This window comes from Melanerpes formicivorus, unplaced genomic scaffold (genome assembly GCF_026170545.1).
Source record: "Melanerpes formicivorus ecotype bairdi unplaced genomic scaffold, bMelFor1.0.p_v2 SCAF_2, whole genome shotgun sequence".
NCBI classification, from domain to species: Eukaryota; Metazoa; Chordata; class Aves; order Piciformes; family Picidae; genus Melanerpes; species Melanerpes formicivorus.
In genome coordinates, this window is record NW_027142354.1 from 17,175,899 (window position 1) to 17,201,927 (window position 26,029).

Here is a 26,029-nt window from a genome sequence, read left to right on the forward strand (position 1 = left end):
ATATTATAGACAATCTTTTATGTGAATAATTAAACTACAGCTAAGTAGAACCCTTTATTTAGCCTCCAATTTCTGTTACCAGCAAAATACCTCCAAGACATTTAATGTACTGGAGTTAATACAGCTCCTCTAGACAAAGGGGCAGGAGAAGAGCTGGTAGAAACTAAAGTTTCTACCCTCAGTAAGAGGTTATTTCTGTGTGGCAACCATCCCACTCTGTTTAGACAAATACCCATGCGCATCATCTGCATGCAGGAGCAGAAAGGTCATGACCAGACAGCAGGTTTTTAAAAACAAGTGTGCTTTTCTGCATTTGCATCTATTTGCCTGTGAGTTGCTAATGAACTAAAATATCTGGAAGCAGAAAGATCTTATACAATGTTAAGTTGTTATTAAATATTTTTATTTATATCAAGTCATAGCTTTGCATGGTTATTTCACCTGCTAGTAAGTTTCATGTTACTGGCCATTTTACACTAAAGACATCTTGCTGAAGTCTGTAAGCAAATAAAAGCTGCCATTTGAGGAGTTATTTGCTTTGGGCACTAATCACAACAAATGTTAAGATAAAAATTTAAATCCACGATTACAAGTTTTGGTTCAAAGTACACTGATACAATTTAGTAATGCTTACTCCACCTCCCCTGAAAGTAACAGTTGCAAGGCTGTCTACTACTCATGCATGAAAGTTATAGATAGGGAACAGGGATGTGCACTTGTGTGAGGGAAGTACAAAACACTAAGCATGGGCAAATTTCATTGAGCAAAACCAAATAATGAAGTCAAGTTCAAAGACACATTCCATCAAATATGCACCAAGACTAGAACTTACAAAATGAAGCTGCCTAGATGTTTTCACAAATATCAAACACTTCAGTTCCACCAAGCCCCATAACTACATTAACAGTAACTGTTCCGTTATATGTGCAAACCAACTCGTTTCATTTTCCAAAAGCTCTGAAGGAAGAAATGGCTATTACTTTATTCAATTACTGAGCAAATACAGCAACTACAGTGAAAGCCTGACGGTATATTTAAATCTCCAACAACTAGGACAACTCACAGCTGAACCAGGAGGATGAAAAAAATTACACTAGAGCCAGAGCTCATGTAACTTAAGCACAGTTCCACTGAAAACATTAAAGAAGCTCCAGTGAAGCCATTAGCTAAGCCTGTGAGCAGACTTCAGCATGACATCCCCATGCTTAGGTCAGAGTGAAGATCTAGCACATTTGAGGCAATCAAACAATAAATGGGCAAAGTCCTGAAATACTTGAAGGACCACATACTGCCAAAAAAGGCAGTTATATTTCCACTGCTCAATGCTGGGAAGATACAAGCAACTAAGAATGCACAACTGGAGTCTGTTAAGAGAATCAACAGTTGCAGTAATGACATCCTCATGGCCAAACCCAGAACTGTGGGGTGTTTTGGTATTGTTTGACTTTGGTTTTAAGTGCTTGCACTTGTCTGGATGAAGCTAAAAAATGCTTGTTAGGACTGCAAGCTCTAGCAACTTCTGAGCCATCATGCAGTTGGCTGCCAATAATACAAATGCTAAAAGCATTTGACAAGGGAACAAAAAGCATGAGCAATGATACACAGATGGATTTTGGAACTAATGGCTGAAAAGTCTATCAGAAAACTCCTTCAGCTGTCAATGAGTGAAACTTTTTCCTGGACTTGCTATTATGACTTGCAGCACCTCCATTGCACCTCACACTCAGGAGCAGCTGCAGCAGTCCCAGCTATAAGCATGCACTACAGCAGAATGATTTACCAGCTTCCAACCATACTACCTCTAAACATCCTGAGGGCCTTACAACTGGCCTTTACTACATGGGCACTCTGCTGGGTTATGCTCACCTTCTTGTCTGCCAGGATCCCAGATGCTTTTCTGCTAAGACATTTCCTAGTCAGTTTGACTTATCCTATTCTCTGTCCTTCAATTTCATATAGGCTATTTGGAGAGATAACATGCCATAAACCCCACTGCAACAAGGCAAAAATAAATCCTACTTTTCTAACAGTAGCATGAACACTAAGATCTCTCAGTGCTTACTGGATATGTAACAGCTGTCTCAAATTCAGCTCAAGCAAGTGATCCAGTGAATCCACAGCACTCAGCTGGTATCATCACTCCCTTTCCCAATAAAATACCTTCTGCCACAACAGTGCTGAACAAAATTAAGCAGGCCAGCTAATCCTAAATCCTTCTGTTAGACCTATGATTCCCAAAACTGTATGCCTGGTGCTAGCAATACCAATTTCATGACAAATCCTAAAACATGACAGTTTCATGGGTTTGTTCTTATTTTTCTAAAATGGAGACAGGAACACACAGATTTAAACAATTACATTCTCCTTTTCAGCTCTTTTTCCACCAGAAATGGAGACAACATTACCTCTTCACACACTTGGAAGGGTTCTCTGGTGAAGTCTGCAGTGAATTGCAGTCATCTGTAGCCCCAAATACTTAATCTCTTGTTGTGCTACCCATACAGCCATTTCCCTTCTCCCTGATTGGTTCCCTGTGTTTCTAGAATAAAAGACACTTACTTTGGGTTCCTGCATTTCTCATGCATCTAATGTTTCCTTCTCCATACTTTTTGGCTTTGGAATTGCCTGACAGAATGAAGTTGTCAGCTCAATGTTCAGAAAATTTAGAGTAATTCAGAGAAAATGAGATTTGAATCTTAAGGCTATCTCATTTAGAAACAAAATTAAAAGTATGCTTGCTGGATTCAGGAAAAATAAAAAAGGCATCTCAAAACACAATACAGCCACAAGTATTTGCCTTTTCTAAACATGCAGCCAAATTGTATTCTCTAGTTGTTTTCAAGGTGAGAAGGCAGAAGGCATAACTGGAGTATCACTTGATCACCTACATTGTAAAGGGAGGAAAATGATGAATCCCTGTAACACACAACAAAACCAGAACAAAACACCTCAAAATGAACCCTAGGTCAAGAGTTCCACCAGTTCGGACAGACATTAATGAAAATAACACAAAAGAGAACCCTATGCCCATTGTCTACTATGAAAAATTCCTTCCTTTTTCTTAGATTTGCTAATTTTGCTAGTGGAAGTCACGTACACTGTCAAAATTCGGTCTCAAAACCCAATATATAATTCGTATTTCCCCAGATCACTCTGCAAGTTGTGTGCAGAATCCTGCAGCAGCCACTTACCTTGGAAACAAAACAGTCTGCTATAGCCACAGGATCGTTTTCACAGTTTTCCAAATCTTGCAGAAGTTCACTAAAACAAAGAACAGGAAAAGGAACAATAATAATCCACACTTTGGAACAGACACACACAGGTGTGTACGGAGCCAGGCAGTGCTTCATCATTCATGGCTGAGATGCCCAAAGCACTTAACTCAGAGTCCCAAAAAAAAAGGAATGAGAATCCCTTTGCCGTCCCTCTTCCTTCTAGATGTATAGCTGCTGGCAGTTTTTGTGTAGAGTCAGAGGAGCACTCTAAGGATATCTAAGGCCCTCTGTTCAGATTGACAGCTCTTCTGCAGTATTCACACTGGCTGTGCAGCTTGTATATCAACTAACACAACTGAAAGCTAACAAAATTTAGAAGACCATGCCCTGTCCTATAAAAATGTTCTAGGAACTTTACTTGACTGAGGGAGATGGGGAGCTGATCTGAAAAACACAGATGAGAACCAGAAGCAATGGTAGTAAGCTCAGTCAGGAAAATTTGTCTTCCTTTAGCGAGTCTCTTCACTGAAGTTATTACCCTGGAAAAAGTTTTCTGGAAGGGGATGTATAAATTCTACATGCATAAAAATAAAACCTTACTGGGAAGATTGTACAATTTTGACATGCCAAGCAGGAAATTAATTCCCCATAACAGCAGCAAAGCAATAAGGGAGCACGATCGCTTTTGTATGAAACTAATGTTCTCAAAAGCCAGCACAGTGAAAGTGAATTCAAGCAGAAGAAGAAAAGCTCAAAATCTCTCCTTGATCCAAAGTGGTTTTAGTCTTACTGAAAGATGTGCTCGGAAAAAAGCCCCCACAAACCAACAATATGAGAAGAAACTGAGTTCTTTGCCAAATTGTTCTCTGATAGAACTTTTCTTTTTTTCCTCCTCTCTTCCTCTCATCAGATCATTTACTGTTCAGGGCTACTTTTCTCTTGGTTCACAGCTGGTTCCCTGAATTTTGCTTAAGAGTTGCTAAGTCTGTATCTAGGGAACCATCCCTTTCCTCTCTAAGCAGACACAATTTCCCTCTGTAAGTACAAAAAGAAGTAAACCAGAAAAGTTTCCTGACTTGTTCTCTGCTTCTCTAATTACAGGAGGAAGGAAGGGGAGAAATCACCAATCAGTCACACGGAACAAAGACCTTAGGCTCAGTGCTCACAGCCACTTAGTCATTATGTATCATCACCCCACCATTTTACAACAAGACATAAGTATTTTTCTCCTCTGTTTTGATCTGAATTGGATCGAGCAAGAGATGGTAATGACAGGGACATCTGACAAGCAATTTTAGTGGAATGAAAGAAATGGAAAGACCCAGGAAGAAAACATCATGGTTTGCCCTGAACCTACGACAAAAGGTTGATGATCAAGTACTGTGCATTCCAGTCATAAATCCTCATGGAACCACATCTCTGAAAAACTTCATTCCCTCAATGCCTGACAGGGTGCAGCATCCAAAACAAAAATGGAGATAGCAGGCACAATCTGGTCTTCACAGCAGAATACCTTCACCATATAAAGTTCTGGAAAATAATCCAAAAAGCTCAGACTAAAAAACAATCAAGAGAAACTTAGCTCTGATGTAAGTGTATTGTCACAAAAATCCTGCTCACAGAAAGCATCTGAAACTACTAACAAAGAACTGCCAGATGGACATTTTTCAAAAGGTAAAAATAAATTAAAAGGCTCCAGAGTATGTTTAGGACCCAGAAGCTACATGCCAAGTTTCACACAGGAGGAAACTTAATCCTTGAAGCTATATTTGGAACTACAATGAGTGTTCAGTCTTAAAAGCTCACAATTTCCATGTAGAATTTTAAATTAGAAGGCCTGTGATACATTAGTAATTTACTAGAGGCTCTGGACAGTTTTCCAGGGAGTTTTAACCATTGTAACATATCTATGTCTAAAATTGCCCAATCTGGGCCACCCTCTCCCCTCCTGCCCCCTTTTTTCCCCTTCTATTTAACCTCTGCAAATATTTTTGTTGTTTATTTTGTTTTCTGCCACTCAATTATTCTGTATGATGACTGATCACATTTGAAAGTATTTTTGTTAGATAATATTTGCAATGATGCTAGTATAAATGTGTCACAGCTACCATGTCTGCCAGTTCTGTAGCTTTTGAAGGATCAGAAAACACAATGGACAGGACTTTTTTTCCTATCCTGTGCCCACTGGGAAGCTGCAAGCTCACAACCATTGTCTCATGTGTCCAAAACGCACGATCAGGCTGCCTTTGTGCTAGACAGTAACAGCAGTTGTAGCTGAGGCAGGACACGGTAGCTTTCTAGTCAAGTCTATTTCTATTACTTAGCAGTAGCTGATTCAAGCTTGTAGAAAATATTGTAGGTTTCATCCTTGTCTGTAAACTCTGAATAGATCTATTCTTACTCTGCCCTTTGATACTGATCCCAGAAGCTGAAGTACTTTAAAGTAGCTTCCCACAGTAATGGAAAAAAAGTGAAGATGCTCTTTGACACTAGTCTACCACTTCAGAATCATCTTTTGGTGCTGCTATATTACCTGTTCTTCTTCAACAAACACAGTAGTTTAAGAGATGTTTTATCAACTACTTTATGCCAATATATTTCTTGCATCAATTGAATGTTCAAGTTTTCCTTAAATGTTAAGTCCATTATTTTACAGTAACAAAGGATTCAGACAAAAGTAGCAGTAGCATGCTTCTAAAACTGCAGATACTGCAGGTCCCACACAATGTTACACTACCTATACAAGCAAGAAATTTTACTTCAGGCTCCCAATACACTCTCATTGGCAGAGCTTTAGGGAAACTTTGAAGATACTGAGCAGAAGCCTTCAATAAATGAAAAGATTCTTCATCACCATTTTGAGAAATTAATTTAGGGAGTCCCTAGTAGCATATAACACTACAAACCCAGACCTGGGTGATGTATGCTAGTACAGACAGGGACCCAGTATAGTAGGAATAAAACAATGTCTCTCTAGTAAAGTAAGAATTTCATTCACGTTGTCTTGCATTAGGCTTATCTAGGGCACAGAGCAGGTATAGGCTTAAATCCATGGAAATGCCCATCACAAAAACAAACAAACAAAGAAAAGTAAATAAAGACCACATTTGATTCATAAGATACAAACATCTGATCTCAGCAAACCAACCCTGTTGAGAATCAAAGATAGACCATTTGTGAACTTCCATCTTGGCTGTACTGAAGCGATAAAACAGTGTTTACTTGGCCTACTCCCTCCCCATTAACACAGGCTATTGAACTGTTTTCATTTAGTTAAATATAATTTTACCTGTTGAAATTGTAGATGTCCCGTATGTTTCCAAACAGGGCTGATCGCTCCTCTGTCCCTAGGGAGAGCTTGGTCTGGTCAGTGATACAGTCGAGGTAATCCTACAGAAGAAATTAGTAGGCCTTCAGACATTTTCTCCTTTTTTAGATCAGCAAATGGAGCTATGTTTTATTGTACAAGATGAGTCTCTCATATCAGTTTCACCTTATTATTACAGTAAAGCCTTCTGTAGTCCCTCTGTGAACAGTCCCTCTATTATGGAAGGTAACAGTAGTTACCTGTTCATCGAAACCAAGAAAATAACAAAAGACTAAGCACTAAGTTATAGCTCTTAGCAGGACAGCCAACATTTCTCTTGCTGCTGATATACAAATGTGCTCAGATTTCATTCACAATGACAGTTTAATTGATCATTTAACTGACTCAAGGATGAAAAAATGTAAATGTAAGAGATTAAGAATGTCATTTAATGCAGTCTTAGTAACAGAAAACCTATACAATGAAGAGCAGGAAGCACACCAGCAATACAGGCTCAGAAAAACAACCACTGCAAAAAAATTTTTTTCTTAAAAATCATAGTTAAGAAAACGATGTAAAGGACAGATCCCAATGTATGTGCATGCAATTTGGAACAGAATAGAATGGAATTAAGTAGGATGGAAAAGATCTTTGAGATCATCAAGTCCAACCCATCCCTGAACAACATCTAATCAACAAAAACACAGCAGTAAATGCCCCATTCAGTCTCTTCTGTAAACACCTCCAGTGATGGTGATTCCACCACCTCCCTGGACAGCTCATCCCAATGGCCACTCTTTCTGTGAAGAACTTCTTCCTAACATCCAGCCTAAACCTCCCCTGGCACAGCCTGAGACTGTGTCCTCTTGTTCTGGTGCTGGTTGCCTGGGAGAAGAGACCAACCCCCACCTGGCTACAACCTCCCTTCAGGTAGTTGGGGACAGTAATAAGGTTTCCTCTGAGCCTCCTCTTCTCCAGGCTAAGCAATCCCAGCTCCCTCAGCCTCTACTCACATGGCTTCTGCTCCAAACTCCTCACCAGCTTTGTTGCCCTTCTCTGGACACGCTTCAGCAAGTCAACATCTTTCCTAAACTGAGGGGCCCAGAACTGGACACAGGACTCAAGGTGTGACCTAACCAGTGCTGAGTACAGGGGCAGAATGATTTCCCTGCTCAAGCTCAGCTTCTGAAGTTTCACCTTTCATTCTGTTGCTGCTACAGTATGGAAATTGCTCAGATAAAGGCAAACAAATCCAGCGGGCTATTGAACTAATTATGACATACAAACCGAGAAATAAAATGCGCTGCCACATTCATGAAGAAATTCTACTGGAGGATGGAAATAAAGTGAAGTGAAAACAGCAGAAACAATGTGAAATAAAATAAATAAAATCCTTTAGCCTGGAGCTAGACAATGTGATGTGGCAACCTCCCAAAAGCAACACCGCATTCCATGGTGCTGCAAGGAAAGAGTCCTGCAAAACATCAACGAGATCATGAAACTTCCTAAGCTATAACTGTCTTCCAGAGTCATAAAGAAAAATGTATTATAGAACACATGCATTGGCTCAGCTTTATTCTCTGTGTAAATCCCATGGAGACAAAGGTTTTGGATCAGCTGTTGATCCGACTTTTGGATTTTTAGAAGCCTTCATAAGGAAAGTTAAGAATTACAGCACTCAAGCCTCCATCCCCAGCCCCTTCTTTCCGAATGAAATACGCCAACAGAGTCAGGAGTGTAGCCAAGATTTAGGTTTAGGTAGCAGCAGGTTTCCTGTCCCCTCCTCCTATCCTAAAGCTCAGTAGCTCACAGTCTTTCCTCACCTCCCATTAAAAGTATCCCTCATCATCCTGAAAACTGTATTTTTTGACAAGAGAAAACAAGGAAGCCTATTTGAAGGCAACATTACTGTCTTTATGAAGAGCAGCAGGTGGCAGTGGGCAGCCAAGGAGACAGATCCCTGGAGACCCATCTCATCTCTTCTGTGATGGCATCTGACCTGTATTTTACATTCTCTCATAGCTGTCAGCAGCCTCATATTCCAAACCTGTGCTGTGCAGTAAGTCATAGGAAATGCATCCCTGGGACTCCCTGAATTTGGCTTTTTATTTCTGCTTAGAAGTTGCAGAAGAGTAAAAGTTTTAGAATGGTGAGGCAGACAGAACAGCAGCAAGCAACACTCTAGGTCAAAAGCAGAAGCAGATGATAGATTCAGGGCTGCTCCAGAGTTGGCAGTAAATAAATAATATTTTCCATCCACTGATACAAATCTGCATATAAAAGAAAAGAATAGAAATGGAACTCTGGAATAACAGTGGAATTGTGATCCTCTGAAAACATTATTAGCACTGCAGGAATGCTGCAGCACCCTGAGCTTATACGATGAGATGGATTGCAGAGGAATGGAAATCTTATGATAAGTAGCTCCATGCAGCATATTCAATAAATAAAGAGAAATTCCTTGCAAACTCATTAATCTCAGCATAGCTGGTGCTTGAGTGTCTTCAAAATAACAATCAGTCCACCCTTATTTCTAGTATTGTAGGTGGTGTTACAAGCATGACTTGGTTTGTGCTCCTTTCGTTCTCTTATCACAGTTTTCCTCCACATATGCACACTCTTCTCACTCTTTTCCCAACTCTTAGTAAGAAATGGGAACCAAGTACTTTCTAATGCTCCTGCCAATCAGCAGCCTGCAGGTGCTCTGGCACTTTTCCAGCATTCCTGTAGGGTAAGCCAATATCAGATTATACCCCCCAGTCACAGCTTGCACTCTCTTTTGCAGGAAGCTCCTTAAGACTACACTCCTCCAGTCTGCATCATATCAGAAACAAACCAGAAACTAATGGTTAGATTTGTGCTTACCTAGAGTAAAGGGACATTGTTATTTGCTTAAAAGACTTGCAATTCAAAGGTGCCTTGTATCTGACTACATACTATTAGGAAATCGCACAGCATTTGAGGGCTGCTTTCATGATTTAGCTTTCTATTATTGTTAAAATTGTTGTCTGGAAGCTTGTGTAAGCCTGACAGCTACAGACGTTGATGTTGCTGTTATATATGAGTGGACATGAACTGCCCAACACAGCACTGACGGTAGGGTCGTCACACCAGCAAAAAGCTTCAGATATCCATGTTTCTGTGAAAGGGGTTGACACTGGATAGTCTTGACAGAGCAGTTTGATGAAGTACAGGCACAATGCAGCAGCACTTTGCTTGCACTGACTCAGCAAGCAGGACGCTTGTGGTTATATTGCTTTACAGAGCATGTGTGCTTTCATAAAGGTTTCATAAACTCATCCAGGAAACAGATGCAGTATTGGCATACAATGTTCTCTGCAAGGACAGCACCAGAGGCAGATCAAAGCTACCCAGCCATAGGTTTTTTTCTAACTATTTCTTAGCAAATGGTACTTTACCCCCATGATAGTCATTGCAACCTACTGCAGTGTATCAACAGCTGTTATCACCTGAAGACATAAGGAAAGGTTTGGAGCTACAAGATAATAGGCCAGGCTGCAAGAGTTATGACACAGTGCAGAAATCAATGAAATTTATCAGAGCAGAGTACCGGCCTTATTCACTTTTATTCGTTCCTTGTCAGCATTGGTGGGTCCTCTGTCGGCACTGAACGCTTTGTTAATAACCTTTGCCTTCATTAGCTTTTTATTGCTTCTCGCAATTATGGCAAAAACATTTAACTTTATAGGAGAAAAAAAACAACAAATCAAAACAACAAATCAAATGTCAGTCTCCTAATTTACAGGAGTGAGGTTTGCTCTAATTGTGTCGCAATTTTTCTACCCTAGATCTTGAAAATCTCCAAAAACTAGAAGTCTTGCCAGACTGCTCTTCCTTCACAGCTGAGTTTGACGTTCTCCCAGTAGTCTTTTATCATGCCAAATCCATTAGAAGAAATGTCCGTTAGTTATTGCTGTCTCCTCATCCATAATCACACAAGAAAGATCTCTAGAAGAAAACAATGTTGACAATACTAACCTCAGAGACTAAAAAAAAATAATTATATGAATTAGAAGTGAGAAAAACCTGTCAAGTGAAGGACAAAATGAGCAAAAATATCTTCACATATTGATTAAACTATTTTTTTCCGTGACTGAACTTTACAAACTAAACACAAATTAGTGCTTTGAAAGTAAAGCACACACTCAGCCTCAAAATCAGACTACAGCCTGAGCAATAACCATGTGAATGATGTCAGCAAATTCAACCTCCAAAAATGCTTTCACTGTCCACTGTACAGCTTCTTTACATTTAAAAAACATCACGTCAATGGTTGGAGTCAGTGATCTTAGAGGTCTTTTCCAACTGAAAGAATCCTATGATTCTATGAAAAACCCTCACCCTTGCCAAAGCTTGGGCATGTACAAAAGTCCAGCACCTGTTTGGGGCTATGCGCCTGCTTCCTGGCCCTGCTACCAACCGTCAGAGTCAAGGACTTTCTAAGAACAGGACAGACTTAAGAGATGTGGCCTGCTGTGCTCACTTCAGCAACAGGAACAGGAATCTACCGAGTTCTGTGTGGGTCCTACCATGCTTTTCCATCCAATTTACATCCCTCAGTACCTTATATGTAAGACTGATGCTTGTCAGCACTAGCAAAGCTCAGTTCCTTTGGGCCTCACATGTGAGCTCCAAGGTACCCATCTACACATTTGAAGATCACTGACCCTGACATCAAGGGAGAAAGGTAAGGAGAACACCTCCCACCACAGAATAGAACAGAACAGAATAGAATAAAACAGGTTGGAAAAGACCTTCGTGATCATTGAGTCCAACCTATCAACCAACAACATCTAATCAACTAAACCATGGCACTAAGCACCCCACCCAGTCTCCTCTTAAACACCTCCGCTGATGGTGGCTCCACCACCTCCCTGGGCAGCCCATTCCAATGGCCAGTCACTCTTTCTGGGAAGAATTTCTCCTAATATCCAGCCTAAACCTCCACTGGTGCAGCTTGTGACTGTGTCCTCTTGCTCTGTCACAGGTTGCCTGGGAGAAGAGACCACTGACAGCAAGCCTCCAAATTACTTTGGGAATGCCCAGAGTAATCAATGCACTTTATATGATCTGTTACTAGATACAGTTTGTGATTGATTTCATTCCTCTCTGAAGTCTGTGCAGAAGAGTGGAGTCTCTGAACTGGCAGGAGTCCACCTCACTGACATCAGTCCCCTCCTCTGGCCTCAGGTGGAGGTGGTAGAGGAAGCTACACTGTGTTCACCATACGTATGACCAGCTTCCTCAGAACTTCCCAGTTTACACATGCACTTGGCTCACACATAGCCAGCAACAAAGCACAACAGCAATAATGTAGAATTGATGCAGTAATATGATACTTCACTGACTGCATGTAGAACAGGCAAAGATTGATGGTGAGAATGTGGTATGAGGAAAGACTAAAAATAGAGAAGCACATTTAAGTTTTCTTTCCACTGTTGAACATTGCAGAGTAAGGTGATCGCAACAGATTTCTCCCTGCACGTTCCACAGTTAGGGTCTGCAAATAAGTTGTTAAAGTTAACAGTGTTGACTTCAACTTTTAACTACAAAAGAGAAGGGGAAGAAAAAATGTTGTGGTTTGTTTTTTTTTTTTTCATGCAGCTATTCCTGAGTGACAGCCTTTTGGTAATCAATGTGACTTCCTCATCTATATTATAGATGTTAAAACACCGTCCCGTTTACAGATACTAAGGACTAGGAGCAGTGACGCCTAGTAGGCCCTTGTGGCACATGCATGGAAAGCCACATGGGAAGTACACATCAGCCAAAGTTAGCAGTGAGAAATTCCTGAGGCCCAACACTATGCTTTAAACCTCTAAAACATTGAAACAGTCTTGGGTTGCCTTTTTTTTTTCCCCGCCTCCAAGTAGCTGTGTCCATACAGAACATGAGCACAGGTGGTAGTGTATATGAAGCCAGAAATTTCTAGTGCATGTGAACTTCAACAACATAACAGTCAGGAGATCTTGTCACAGGACTTCAATTTGTCAGAGCACTAGTCCCAGGAAATGAACTGAAGCATTTATCCTGGAAAACTTTGCCAGTGAGAGGTCCCTCAACACTCTCTAGGCTATTGCCCTGAGTTGATCCTGGGCTAGGACAACAGCCTCACCACTATGCATGGCTAGGAGATTGCAGCAGAATTTTCTGCAGCTGTGTGCTCCCCCTTACTGCTTTGGAATTTAAGCCTCTAAAGCAAGCTCTGCATGTTATCTCACCCCTACCCCAGCATCAAATGCCAGCTTCCACCACTACTCTACAGCTCCTGTCCTAGGACTGGAGTGGAAGAAGGCATGTCTGTCCTACAATGCCTAGTCCTCTTGTCCAGGGTTTTATATCCTTTCTTTTATGTCCAATGCCTTCTTTTTTCTTGTGTCATCTTTGTCTCATCAGCCAGGAACGCTGTGTCTGTGAAGTTCTCTGGAGGGTTAAAACCTGCCACTTGAATTGCCAGCCCACTTGGATGGACTGCATTCATGGATTTTTGCCTTTTTAGCTGAAGTGAATTTTTGCTCCATATGAAACACAACCAAATTTCAATTGTATTCCTCTGTTCAACTACAGGAATTTCATGTTAAATTTTCCCATCTTATAAAGACACCTTGGAAGGCAGGTTGTCATTTAATCGAACTATACTTTGATAAAATCACACTAAAAGCACTCATAAGCTGAAACTGGAATTCATGGATCTTATACACGCAAGTTCCCTAAACTGCCCATCACCTATAAAGATGATGTAGGTAAATTACTGGCAACAGAAAGTCACATATAACCCCACTTAAGATACTCCAGGACATTAAATTACGGAAGTTGAAACCCATGAATTAAAACCATGTCTCCCATGTGTCTTCAAGTATCGGCCAACACCCACTGCTAAATTGCAGCTACAGGAATTTTCCCCAGAAGCTGGCACTCAGCTGTGCTGCTCAGAAGTGCAGTTAGGGGCAATTTCAGAGAGCAGATGGAGATCATGGAGTGGTAAAAAATGCTATCAGTAACATTTCACTAATGAGCCAGTCCCCATCTAACCAACTTCCTAAAGCTAAGAGGAAACAGAGAAGCTACAGTAATGAAGACAGACAAATGAAAACACTAAACTGTAATTAGGATATCAAATAATTTCAGGTTGCTATGCAGATGAAATAAGTGCTCTTGAGATTTCTAAATCTAAGTCTGCAACAGAGGCTTGACATCATCAGTGTCAATCATCAATATCATTCAATAACCTAAAGCTTTTAAAAAAACGATCAGTTGAAAATGTTTAACTATTTAAATATATCTTTAATTAATCTCAAAGTTCATTAGAAAGTGTGTACATTAATTCTTCACAACATGGCTTAGTTGGTCTAACTATAGCTCTTAACCACAGTCAAAGCACAAAGAATTATTAGGGCATATTTAGCCTTTGAATGCTAAAATATTTCAATATTTATACAAATTTTTTCAGTATAAGCTGCATTTCCTCCCTCCTGCCTCTCATCTCTCTGACCTATTCCTCCAGTTTTGCTGTCCACCCTCTATAAACTTGTTGCTTTCCCACAGCTGCTGCTGTGCTCATAGACCTGCTATTCACTGCTAGTAAGCAAGGTGGAGAGGAGTGGTGAATGGATCTCTCATTACACCCCACTAACCAGGGACATAGCCTCCTGCCCCAGCCTCACTACAGTCACAGGAGCAAAGTTTCAACCCTGGAGTCCCCTGACCACCATCAGCACTCTGAAATGATACACTGTATTTAACTACATCTTCCCCTTGCCTCCCTTTCCCCACTTCCCCCCATCTCCCCCTGCTCCCCCCCCCCCCCCAAAAAAAAAAAAAAAAAAAAAAAAAAAGCAAGCTTTCCAGGACATAAGATTCACTTCCACTCTTTTATCTGTATTCACAGTTAGAACAAGGGTAGGAGGTTGCCAACAGCATGGCTGAGTGATTTACACCCTGCTGCAAGCAAGACGACAACAGCAGTGGCTGTTGGGCTTCTTGGCAATTCTGCAGCTCCCTGGAAAAGCAGCAGCCATGCCTGCTCCTTCCCTCCCACCCAGAGCTTGAGAAAGGCCCACTGTATGTTTATAGACAGCTCATTTATTACTGCAGTATAACTCACTCTTTTGTGCTGTCCAAATACAGCGCTGACCTGAAAACAAACACAAAGTTACAGCTATATATTTGTATTGCCTTAATGTCTGCAGTTCCAGCCATACTGTCAAGCTCTGCAACCATCTGACAAAGACGGCCCCTGCCCCAACAAGTTTCTACACTCTAGATGTAAGATAAGTACTGGATACAAAGTACAGGTGGAGCAAACAAGGCAGCAATGACATTTCATTCAGTGTCTTTCAAATACTTGGGAACATGCCGAATGAAAGAAATTTATGAATGTTACCAGAAGAAATAAGACCAAAGTAGCGATGACACAGATAAGAGAAAAAAGGCATCAATGTATTTAACCCTAGCTTTTCATATTTCCTATGAGATAAGGTTACAAACACAAACTTGTTCATTCCACAACATCGAGCGGTTGCCTTTCACCACAGAAGTAGTTTGCTAGGTTACTTCTGGTTGTTGTCAAACCAATATATTCTTAGTGCACAGCTATAAACCATCTGTTTCCAAAGCCAAAATCCTTCTCGTGCCCAGAAAAACAAGGTTTGGGTTTCATTTGTGCTTTTGTTTTGGTTTCATTTAAGGGAACATATGATGAGAAGCTTAAAGCATAAGTAGCCAGCAAAATATTTTGTTGAAGATCTTGGGAGTTTCAGAAACAACCTCATCTAAAACTATTAAGACACAAGCACAAACAATAGTGTGTATACTTCCATCACTTTAGGTTGCTTTAGGATATTTAATATGGCTCACATCCAGGAAGCTGTTCACACCTGTTTGGTAAGATATCTAGTAGTGTTCCTACATATGCTACCTCCCAGCAGTCTTCAGTGAGGATTGTGATCCTGATTTTTAAACATCAACTCCAGAAACAAAACACTGACCTTCTCCAATATAGCTGCTTCCAAACTGATTACATTTTAAGTGGAACATTTTTCTGATCCAATTTATATTGCTGCAACTCTGTTTAAACTTCATGGACTTCAAGAAGGCCTCTTAGGATAAGTACTGAGACCCTCAAGTACAATTTCATTTCAGTTATCACATCTCAATACCACTGGAGAAAACTGTCCATGCTTTTAACCCATGCTTTCCCTGAAGAGGTCAGTCAGAATTTGACACGTCTTCCTTCATGGATGAAAAACTAAGCAGAGAGGAAGTTTATCAGCTCAAAAGTATACCAAATACTAATCACAGTTATTATTGGCATGACCATAATATTTGTTCTGCAGTTAATTTAATTTTTCATCCAAATTTTCTGAATGCCTAAGGATCAATTCCCAGTCAAAAAGAACAGCACGTGTGCTAACCTACTTTTAACTGTTTTGAGGTTGTAGCAAGTCAAATTTCAAAGAACGAATCTCACTCTGAGTATCTCTATTTTACTTTAAATACAAATGAAACACCCCTTCTCTCTCTGCAGCCTCTGCAGCTGGGCCCAGAGAGGAAAACCTGTTTCTAAATCGCTCTGTTTGTAAGGAAATTAAAAGTTCACTACCTAAAAATCATTCATTCATTCATTCATCACCTACATTTTCTCTCTTTTGTGGTGAAGATTTAAGGCAAACAAATGAAGTATGTCTAATCTTCATCAGGCAGACTAAACTTTCAAACCTGCAGTGCCTGTATCAGAAGCTGAGGTATTGCTTCATAGCTTTACAGGTGCTGATACAGTATAGAAATTTCTGGTCTCCATATGCTGAAGAAAAATACTAATTGTGAGACCATACATCACTATTCTCTATACTCAATGAAATGGAAGTGATGGGAAACCTCAGAAGGCTGCCGTCGTTACAGTTTGATGATTACAACAGTGCCACAAAAATCAGGATGTTTATGCACAAGGGACTGGTATAACCTCTCACATCACCATTAGTTTCTCAATAACTTTCAGTAAATTTTCCATTGAAGGACTGTGAAATTTCTCATCTACAAAATGCTCACAAAAGACAGTTCTCCTAACCAAACTATTACTTTTTGCTGGGTGCCAGAATTCTGTGCTGTGAAACTGATGTATGCTTCCAGAGTAACATCTTCACATGAAACTTAGGTCAGCAACCTAAAAGCAGCTTTCTCATGCATGCAGGCTAGCGGCCTTTGAAAACAGGCTGCAAACGGAAATTAAGTAAAATGTGGGAAAAGAGATACTGGGATGCCTTAGCCTTATCGGGATTCCTACCTTTTGAATCTAAGAGGAATTAACTTTCTCTTAGAATTAAGCTATCTGAAAAGCCAGTGCACAAGCAGCTACATTACTAACACACTGTAAGAAGTGACAATGCACACACATGCAGCCTTCAGAGTTGTCTTTTTTAACTAATTGCCTGAAATGTAGGAAGGGACATCTTCTAATCACATCACTGGGAAGCAGGAAGCTGGGAACAATGAAACTCTAACACCAACTTCATCTCAGAAGGGCTTCCTTTAATCATTGGTGTCACAACACTTATCTGTTGCAAATACCCAGTATTACCCCTTGCAAAGCTCCTCCTGTCTCCTATTCCCCAAGGGGTGTGTGCAACTTCCACAGACTTGCTCACCTTGAATGAAACTTTCCGCACACCTGAAACCTGCCTCTTTGCTGAGTTGTTTTAGAGGATTTTGGCAAATACATTCCCCAAAGGTGTTTTTTTTTCCTGAGAAAGAATCTCCTTTCCTCCTTTTAGTTGTGCTGAAAAATTTTGTTGAGTTTTTCCCCAGAGATGACAAGCACCTTAGGCTGACCACAAGGGACATGAACCATACCTTCACATGTCAACAAGGGGCAATAGCAGACTGGAGCCTAATGGACAATTTTGTTTCTATGACTATGTCTCTTTCTATCTACATCTAAATCTCCAGATATTTGACCATTTTGAGGGGAGGGTGGTTGTGGGAGGGAAGGAAGGGGGAAACCCCCTCAAATTTACATATCCCCAGTAGGAACTTTAAGTAATGGTCCTTCACAGGTTTCAAGTCAGGCTTCACAAGGTCTTGACCCACAATTTCCATTCTTGAATGCAGCAGGCACATCTAGCACAAATATGCTCCTCTGAAGCAAGAGCAAGAAAAAGATTATTCCTGTGTCTCAGTGACCCTCTGCAAACCTTACAGAATGTGGAGAAGTGTGCTGTGCAGTTCCAGGAAAGAGGAGTCCTACAGAATTATAGAAAAGAGAAAACAGGAACAGAGTCTTATGGATTGAGTCTGAATGTTAGCAGAACTAACTTAAGAGGGTAGAAATATTAGGAATGCTGAAGAAAACGTCAGAAGAAAAGAAAGACAACAAAAAGCTGAAATAAAGACAGAGAACTAAACAGACTTGGCAAAGAGACCAGCCAAGAGAACTATGGAGAGAGATCTGGAGTCAGTGAACACTATGAACATGACAAAGAAAGTGATAAATTACATGAGAAAATGAGACAGTATGCACTGACATGGGGTGAGGATGGAACTTACTGACAGAAGACTTAGAACAGATGGGTGGGGAGACTGCAGGCAGAAGACTGCAGAAGAGAATGAGACTTTCTAGGTAAAAAGGCTTCAAAGAGGAGATGTAAATATTAAAGGAAAAAACCACACCAAAAAGAAGGACAAAGAGGACTAGAGAACAAAAGATCTGGAGAGGAGATAGGAGAAAGATTTCAACTAGTCCAGTAGGGATGATTTTACAAATGTTACATTTGGAGTGAAAGAAAAGTTTTCCAGATTCTAGATGGAAGTTGAGATTCCTGAAGCTCAACCTCCATTTGCATCAAATATTTATGAAATGTGCTGAGGATAGGATAGGATAGGATAGGATAGGATAGGATAGGATAGGATAGGATAGGATAGGATAGGATAGGATAGGATAGGATAGGATAGGATAGGATAGGATAGGATAGGATAGGATAGGATAGGATAGGATAGGACAGGACCAGGTTGGAAGAGACCTTCAAGGTCATTGTGTCCAACCTATCACCCAACACCACCTAATCAACTAAACCATGGCACCAAGCACCCCATCAAGTCTTCTCCTGTACACCTCCAATGATGGTGACTCCACCACCTCCCCAGACAGCCCATTCAATGGCCAATCACTCTCTCTGTGTAGAACTTCTTCCTAACATCCATACTTCACTCCCATCTAGTTACTATACAGATGTCAATGACTTTTTATTGATGTTATTTTACTGAGAGGATTTCTTATATCAAATGGATGAGCTTCATGCAGTCATCTAGATGTTCTCAAAGGGCTGATAGCACTGTGAGAGTGTGTTCAATATAACATGACAGATGCATGCCTGTAACAGTGCATTTGCATTATTGCTTTATTTTGCAAAGGTAAAACCACAGAAGTGGATGTCTTTTTCTATACTTAAAAGTATTTGTAAAAATTATTAATACAGTCTTGTAACTTCTATCAGTTGCAAGAGAAAACCACATTTCTATTGTAAACTCAGAGACTGTTTTCCTTAGGGAAAAATAAGTTATGCTCCTTGAAATTTATGCCCATTGTAACTAAATTACTACTTGTAAAAGTCAGGCCTGAAGAGGAGAATTCTGATCTGCAGGTTCTGCCCAGGCCAGTACACCTGTCAGCATGACAGAAGCAGGAAGCAGAGGTATCTGATTTCTCATCACAAACTTGCCCAAAACACGCTTCAAGCTGTACTAACCCAAATTTTTAATCATACTTAACAGATCACCTGATAAAATGTACTAAACAATGCAAAAGTTAGCTCTATCTTTGTTGCAATGCTTGCCTGTGCAGGAATCCCAGCAGCATGTCTCAGAAGAGTCATAACTTAACTGTTCTTTCAGGTCATGAAGTGGTTGTACTGGCTAGAAAAGCAGTGGTTTCTAAAGTTTACCATGGGCAAAGGGAGCCAAACAGTGCTTGTATGTTCTCCCCTCAGTCATCCCAAGACCCTGAAATACTTCTTTACCAACAGTTTAAAAGAAAGCTGGAGAACCTATCCAAGTCTACAGTATCAGTTAATGATACTGTTGTAAGAAATCAATTTCTATGTCTGTCTAGCATTTTTGCGTTGTTAAGAACAAAGACTACCTCACCTAGATATTCAAAAGCCAATAGAAGTTTGGGTGTGGGGTTTGGGTGGTTTTGTTTGTTTGGGTTTGTTGTTTATTTTTGTTTGTTTGTTTGTTTTTAATTATTTTATTTCTTAATGCCACAACAGCTTATGTCAATCAAGGAATCAAGAATGGTGAAATTCTATTTCACTCCGTCCACTAAATTGTCTTTCATGTCAAGCACAATACCTCTACATGTTCTAAGGATCATATAGGCTGAAAGGACACTGCACAAAATACCATATTAACATGGATGGTATGAAATATCATGTAGGATCCTGGTACTATTCATCTTATCCAAAAAAAGAACTAGAATAGGATAGATTAGAACTAGAATAGAAAATAACTAGAATAGAAAATAACTAGAATAGAAAACAACTAGAATAGAATAGACTAGAACTAGAATAGGATAGATTAGAACTAGAATAAGATAGATTAGAACTAGAATAGGATAGATTAGCTGACTTTGGATAAAATGAATAGTACCAGGATCCTACATGAAATTTCATACCATCCATGTTAATGGGTCGTTTGTGTACAGCTGTGTATGTTCTTTACATTTTTGTACAACTAACCTTGGAAACAAGTTCCAGGCATATGAAGGACAAGAAAATAGTCAAGAACAGTCAGCATGGATTCACCGAGGGGAAAGTGATCACTCTGATAACCTCCTATGATGAAGTATCTGGGTTGCTGGATAAAGTAAGAGCAGCAGATATCGACCATCCTGACTTCAGAAAGCCTTTTGACAGCATCTCCCATAAGATCCTCATAGAAAAGCTGGTGAAGTATGGGTTGGATAAGTAGACAGTTTGGTCTGTAGAAACCTGGCTGAAAGGACAGGCCCCGAGGGTGGTAATCAAAGGCACAAAACCTAGTTAGAGGCCAGTAACTACCAGTGTAACCCAGTGGTTAGTATTGGGTTCTGCCCTGTTTAAGATACTCATTAATAAAAACAGGAGAGAGTGTGGATGTATTAATAAAAAACAACAGCAACTCCTCCGCCCCACCAATCTCCTCTAAAAATCATCCCAATAAACCCCAAAAAACCAAAACCCAAATACCCCCCTCCTCTTGGACTTGACTGTTCATCACAAGCAAACATGCTTTGCTTTACTGCAGAAATTTAGAGGGTGGTTTCATGGACATGAGTTTTGACACCCTTTCACTTCTAGCTCTAGAATCTGTTTTAAAGTGCTGGGAAAATGGTAAGTGCACATTCTTTTAAAGTATGTTTCCATAGTCCCTCTACCATAAGGGGACAAAAGCAATGGACTAGATATGCACTGACAATTCTCAGCTAGGGGTAGAAGGCCATCAAAATATTACCTATTCATTTTTTCCATTTTTGTTCTTGTATCATCCTCAGTCTGACATCTCTTCAGCTTTTAACTCTTTGTACCTGGGTTGCCCTGCTTCTCTTCCTCTCTCTCTGTGCCAAAATTCTCAACCCCAAGCCAAAAATCCTTACTATTTTTAGTCTTTGTGCATAAGCTGCTGTCCTGCACCAGGTGCAAAACTCACTAGAGAATTCTACTTCCAACCAATTTCATATTTGCCTCAACTTTTCACTTCCTGGGTTTTCTTTCATTTCCTCATATTGTTTTCCCTGCAGTGATTTTCTCTCTCCACTTAGTACTGGGATTAATTTAAATATGTATTTTCCCACCAGCTCCCACCTCATGTATCTCTTCAGTTCCCACACACTTCTAGGACAGCAATGGTCCTTTGACTCTTCTTTAGCTCCCCTTTTCCCATTCTCATCCCATTTCCTAATCAGCAGCCAAAATCTGACCCATGTTTATCTGGAAAATTAGACAGATCAAGCTACTTCCCTTCATCTTAGTTTGGCTCAGCACCAGTCAGCTGTCTGCCAAATGAAATGGCCTCAAGTCAAAGAGGCTTGGATAAACAAATCCTGTATGGATGTGACACTCCTGCACATGGCTGTGGAAATCCTGCACATGGCTGTGGAGTCTTCCCATCCTTCTCATAATCACCATTCTCAGTTAGGTAAACCACTGTATCATTGTTGAGGTAACACGTGGAGAAAAGAATCCTGAGAAACACATAAAACAGGGTCCACTGTAACATGATTCCAGTCACACTGTTTTCTTTTAAGACCAAGTAAGGAACAAGCACAGCATGAGGTAGCTGGTTCCCCACTGTCCTCACCATTTGAGAAGTTCCTTTGAAACGCTTACATTCTCAACCCTTACCTAAGAAAAGCCCCACTGCCAGGCACTCCATCTCTCAAAGAGGTCATCTCGTGCCACACAAAACTTTCAAAATTGTTTATTAGTTGCTGTAGGAAATAAAATTGGGATTGCCCATTGGAATGGGCTGCCCGAGGAGGTGGTGGAGTCACCATCATTGGAGGTGTTCAGGAGGAGACTTGATGGGGTGCTTGGTGCCATGGGTTAGTTGTTTAGGCGGGTTGGATTGGTTGATGGGTTGGATGCGATGATTTTGAAGGTCTCTTCCAACCTATTATTATTATTATTATTATTATTATTATTATTATTATTATTATTATTATTATTATTATTATTATTTCTTCACAGGTAAATTCTTCCAGTTCTTTCATCGCTTCAAGCACATTTGCCACATTTACTCTGCATCTACTGCAGTGATTCTTAAACTATTCCTAGTAAGCATTTGACAGCCTTCCTACTTGTAAATGGAATATCTATGTGAAGATTTCCAGTTTTTCAAGTTGTATAGTTTACTTCATAGGAGGATGAGTGACAGATAAGGTTTCCAAAACCACAGAGGTCATGACTAGTAAACGGTGACTACACACAAAAGCTGGCTTGCTTCTGCAGCACATGACAACCATAAACACTCCAAAATGAAACTTAGGCAACCGTTGAATGTAGAGAAACAGCAGCAGCTGCAGGAATCAATAGTCTCAGAAAAAAAACCTTACTTGTGAGAACTCTAGGAAGTGGGTGTGTTTAAGCATGACATGCATTTATCTTCATAGATTCATAAAATGGTTTGGGTTGGAAGGGACTTTAAAGATTATCTAGTGTGTTATCATTGTGTTTTTTCATTGCTCATCACTTAGAGGAGCATGTGGATTGGAACTGCAGCTGGAGACAGTATTTCCTATTACAGATGGCCTCATGCAGCTACCTAAAGCTGTAAGTTCTATCAACAGTACATTAAACATTCATATCCCAAGCTGGTAGGGTAGTCATATACACATAGGTTAAGTACATAGATTACAAACAATAGCCAAGGCATTTAACTGTCATCTTCAAAACCACAAAAGAGCATGACTGTGATAGCGCAGTTACAAGTACATGGTATGAGCAAAATAATCCACAGAAGGACTCTTCCATATTTTCCCCTGTACTACAAAGGAGAAATGAAAGATAATATTAATCTGGGGACAAAAACTTCACTGCTGCTAATAAATGCTACATCCATTTATTAGCACCACCCATTCAGATGTAGGATTAAAGAAAATATAATTCCCTTATATAATAGCCAAACAATAGAATTTTCCAGCAAATACACACACCATATTCAATATCGCAAGGCAATGACATGGAATGAACAGACTGCAGCTGTGAGGTATATGAAAGGGAGAAAGAGAACGGCAGGAAAGAACTTGCAGGAGCAGGATTTGGTGGAAATGAAAGAATCAATAAATGAGACTCTTCAGATAAAGCATTTTAAGGGGCAGAAAAGTTATCTGCTGTGTTTTGTTTCTTGGCATGCTTTCTAGGACACAAAGCACTGTACATCTGTTTTGTAAATAATCATTACCACAAAGAGTTTACCACCCATTGTTCACTACTGCTGTCAACTGTAGAATGTTTTTTTCTGTTATTTCTTCATGAACACATAGTAACAGCTTAAATTTATCTCATCAAGTAAAAGCTAGAAACACACAAGAACAATGACGTTACACTAATTTATAAAGGCCAGCAAACACCAGCTCCATTGTTAGGTCCATCTGTCCTACTATGAAACCAAACAAAGTGAAAAATAGCATTATGGAACAGTTAATGACATCCTAACCAAGACTCCTACCTTCACAATGCTTTTCAGGTCCTGCACATACATCCTCTCTGTCTCCAGAATCTCTTGGACGACTCTGTCCACATAGAGGAGCTTGGGACTGGTGGGCTCTGTGACCAGGGACATTGCACAGTTTTTGCTCGCTCCTTTTGGTTCTGCTTTTCTTGGCATGCTTTGCCTTTTCTCAAGGCTTTCCTCAGTATCCTCTGGCTCCACGAGGGAGTCTTTGTGGGGCTTGTTGCTGGAAAATTGTCTGGCTGGGACCAATTCAAGCTTGATGGCACCTGTTTCTTTTTCCTGGTTGAACAAGCCCAAGTGGCTGTTTGAAACCAAGGTCATTCTACTTCCAAAGGAGCAGTGACTGTCCCTGGAGGAAGCAGAGGAGGAAGTGGAGCTGAAGCTGACGGGACGGTCACTGTCTGACAGGTCCATGGTTTTTTTTTCACAGTAGCGGAAAGGTTTGCTTTCCTTGTGCAAATCTTCCTTCTGTGTCTTGGAGTCAAGGGCCTCTGTCACAGCTGGTAAAACATCAAGACGTAAGTGGAAGTCATCTAAAAAATAAACAGAAGAAATGGATTTAGTGCTGCTGCTCCACACAACACAAAAACTGACAACAGCTAGTTTTACAGCTTTTTGCATACAGAACAGCCACTACTCTGTTTTAACTAAAAGATAACCAAAACAACATAACTTGGGGGTCCCTGTGACTCTATTGCTTACTCAGGTAGTGGGGATCCCCAACTGGAGCCTACAACACAGGCACTGCATACCTCCTGCTCACATATATCTCTGACGTCCTTCTTGTGCCAGTCTGATGGGCTTGGTGCTCATGTATGCACTGCCCAGGCTCAGCACAGGAGTGGAAAAAGATTACTCAAAGATCATCCCTAAGGTTAAAAAACCTTCTCTGTCTGGAGTGGTTCCTGCTACCCCCAAGCTGAGCACTGACCCTGGTTTGAAAACTTCAGAAAAATCAGGAATCACATAATGACACCAGGCAGCATCTTTCATTTTTTATTTTTTTAATTCTGCAATGCCAACAGTCAAACAAAACCTAAAAGCAGTTATCAATCACCAGCTCTGTGGCTTGTACAAAACCACTAAAACCAGAATGATTTCTCAATTAAACTAATGTAGCTTCTGAAAAAAAGAAACTTTTCCCTCAGGAAAGAGTGCTGCCAAATAATTCAGTTTTCTACTGGGAAAAGAAGCCAGTCTAAAACTGTTCAGCTCAAGCCAGAATATTACTCCCTGCTGAACTGATCCAAAGCTGTTTTCCAAATCAGTGCAACAACAAAATAGAATGTTTGTCTTCCTGTTAGCATTTCAATTCTATTTTCTGTTTACTGCTGAAATGCCCTGTAGTACACTACTCACAATACAGTGCAGATATCTCTCTGGCCAAGTTGTGTGTGGTGCATCATGAGAATCTGCAACTCAGCTGCAGGTAAATTCAATACTTGAAGGTTTCATTTCAGTAAGACCCATCCACCCCCAAAAAAACATATGTCATAACTCAAAGAATTTCAGAATGTATGCCCTGTGAAAAAGGGAAACTTGTCACAATTTAGGAAGAAAAGAAATACTGAAGCTACCCACACAGTGGTAGCTTAGTCCTTATTTTACACTAACAACAATCTCATTTAAGAAAAATCATTGTGGCAACTACAGCTCTAGACAGCAGTTTCTATAAAGAAAACAATAAAGCAAGTAAGCTGCAAATTAAACACATCCAAACTTTAAGATGGCTCTTCTTAAACTGAGGCAGATTTGCTATGCGACTACAAGCAGAAACCTCCCAGATGCCACTCATGCTGCAGATGGTCTGGGTAGGAGGAGGGTGGAGAGGGAAGAGAAAATTTCATTTAAAGCAGAAAGCAAATCTCTCATTTTTAAAAATCAAAACACTACTATTTGTGTAAAATTAAAAAAAAAATCCAGAAGAAAAAAAACAACACCAAAGCACAGAGAAGAATGCTGATCGACAGCCACCTAAACATGAGCCAGCAGTGTGCCCAGGTGGCCAGGAGGGCCAATAGCATCCTGGCCTGCATTAGGAATAGTGTGGCCAGCAGGAGCAGGGAAGTCATTGTGCCCCTGCACTCGGCATTGGTTAGGCTGCACCTTGAGTACTGTGTCCAGTTCTGGGCTCCTCAGTTTAAGAAGGACATCGAAACACTTGAACGTGTCCAGAGAAGGGCAACAAGGCTGGGGAGAGGGCTTGAACACAAGCCCTATGAGGAGAGGCTGAGGGAGCTGGGATTGTTTAGCCTGGAGAAGAGGAGGCTCAGGGGTGATC

General features: G+C 40.4%; 1 protein-coding gene across 4 annotated transcripts in view; it reads right to left on the minus strand.

Annotated features, from left to right (window-relative positions):
* PLEKHG1 (pleckstrin homology and RhoGEF domain containing G1) overlaps window positions 1-26,029 on the minus strand; it is a 153,165-nt gene that overhangs the window by 34,685 nt on the left and 92,451 nt on the right. For all 4 annotated transcript variants that reach the window (XM_068151899.1, XM_068151888.1, XM_068151881.1 and 1 more), the window contains 3 exons: window positions 23,743-24,281; window positions 6,505-6,605; window positions 3,192-3,261 (listed from right to left, as the gene is read on the minus strand). In XM_068151899.1, coding sequence (XP_068008000.1) covers window positions 3,192-3,261; window positions 6,505-6,605; window positions 23,743-24,281 — 710 coding nt within the window. The remainder of the gene's footprint in view (window positions 1-3,191; window positions 3,262-6,504; window positions 6,606-23,742; window positions 24,282-26,029) is intronic.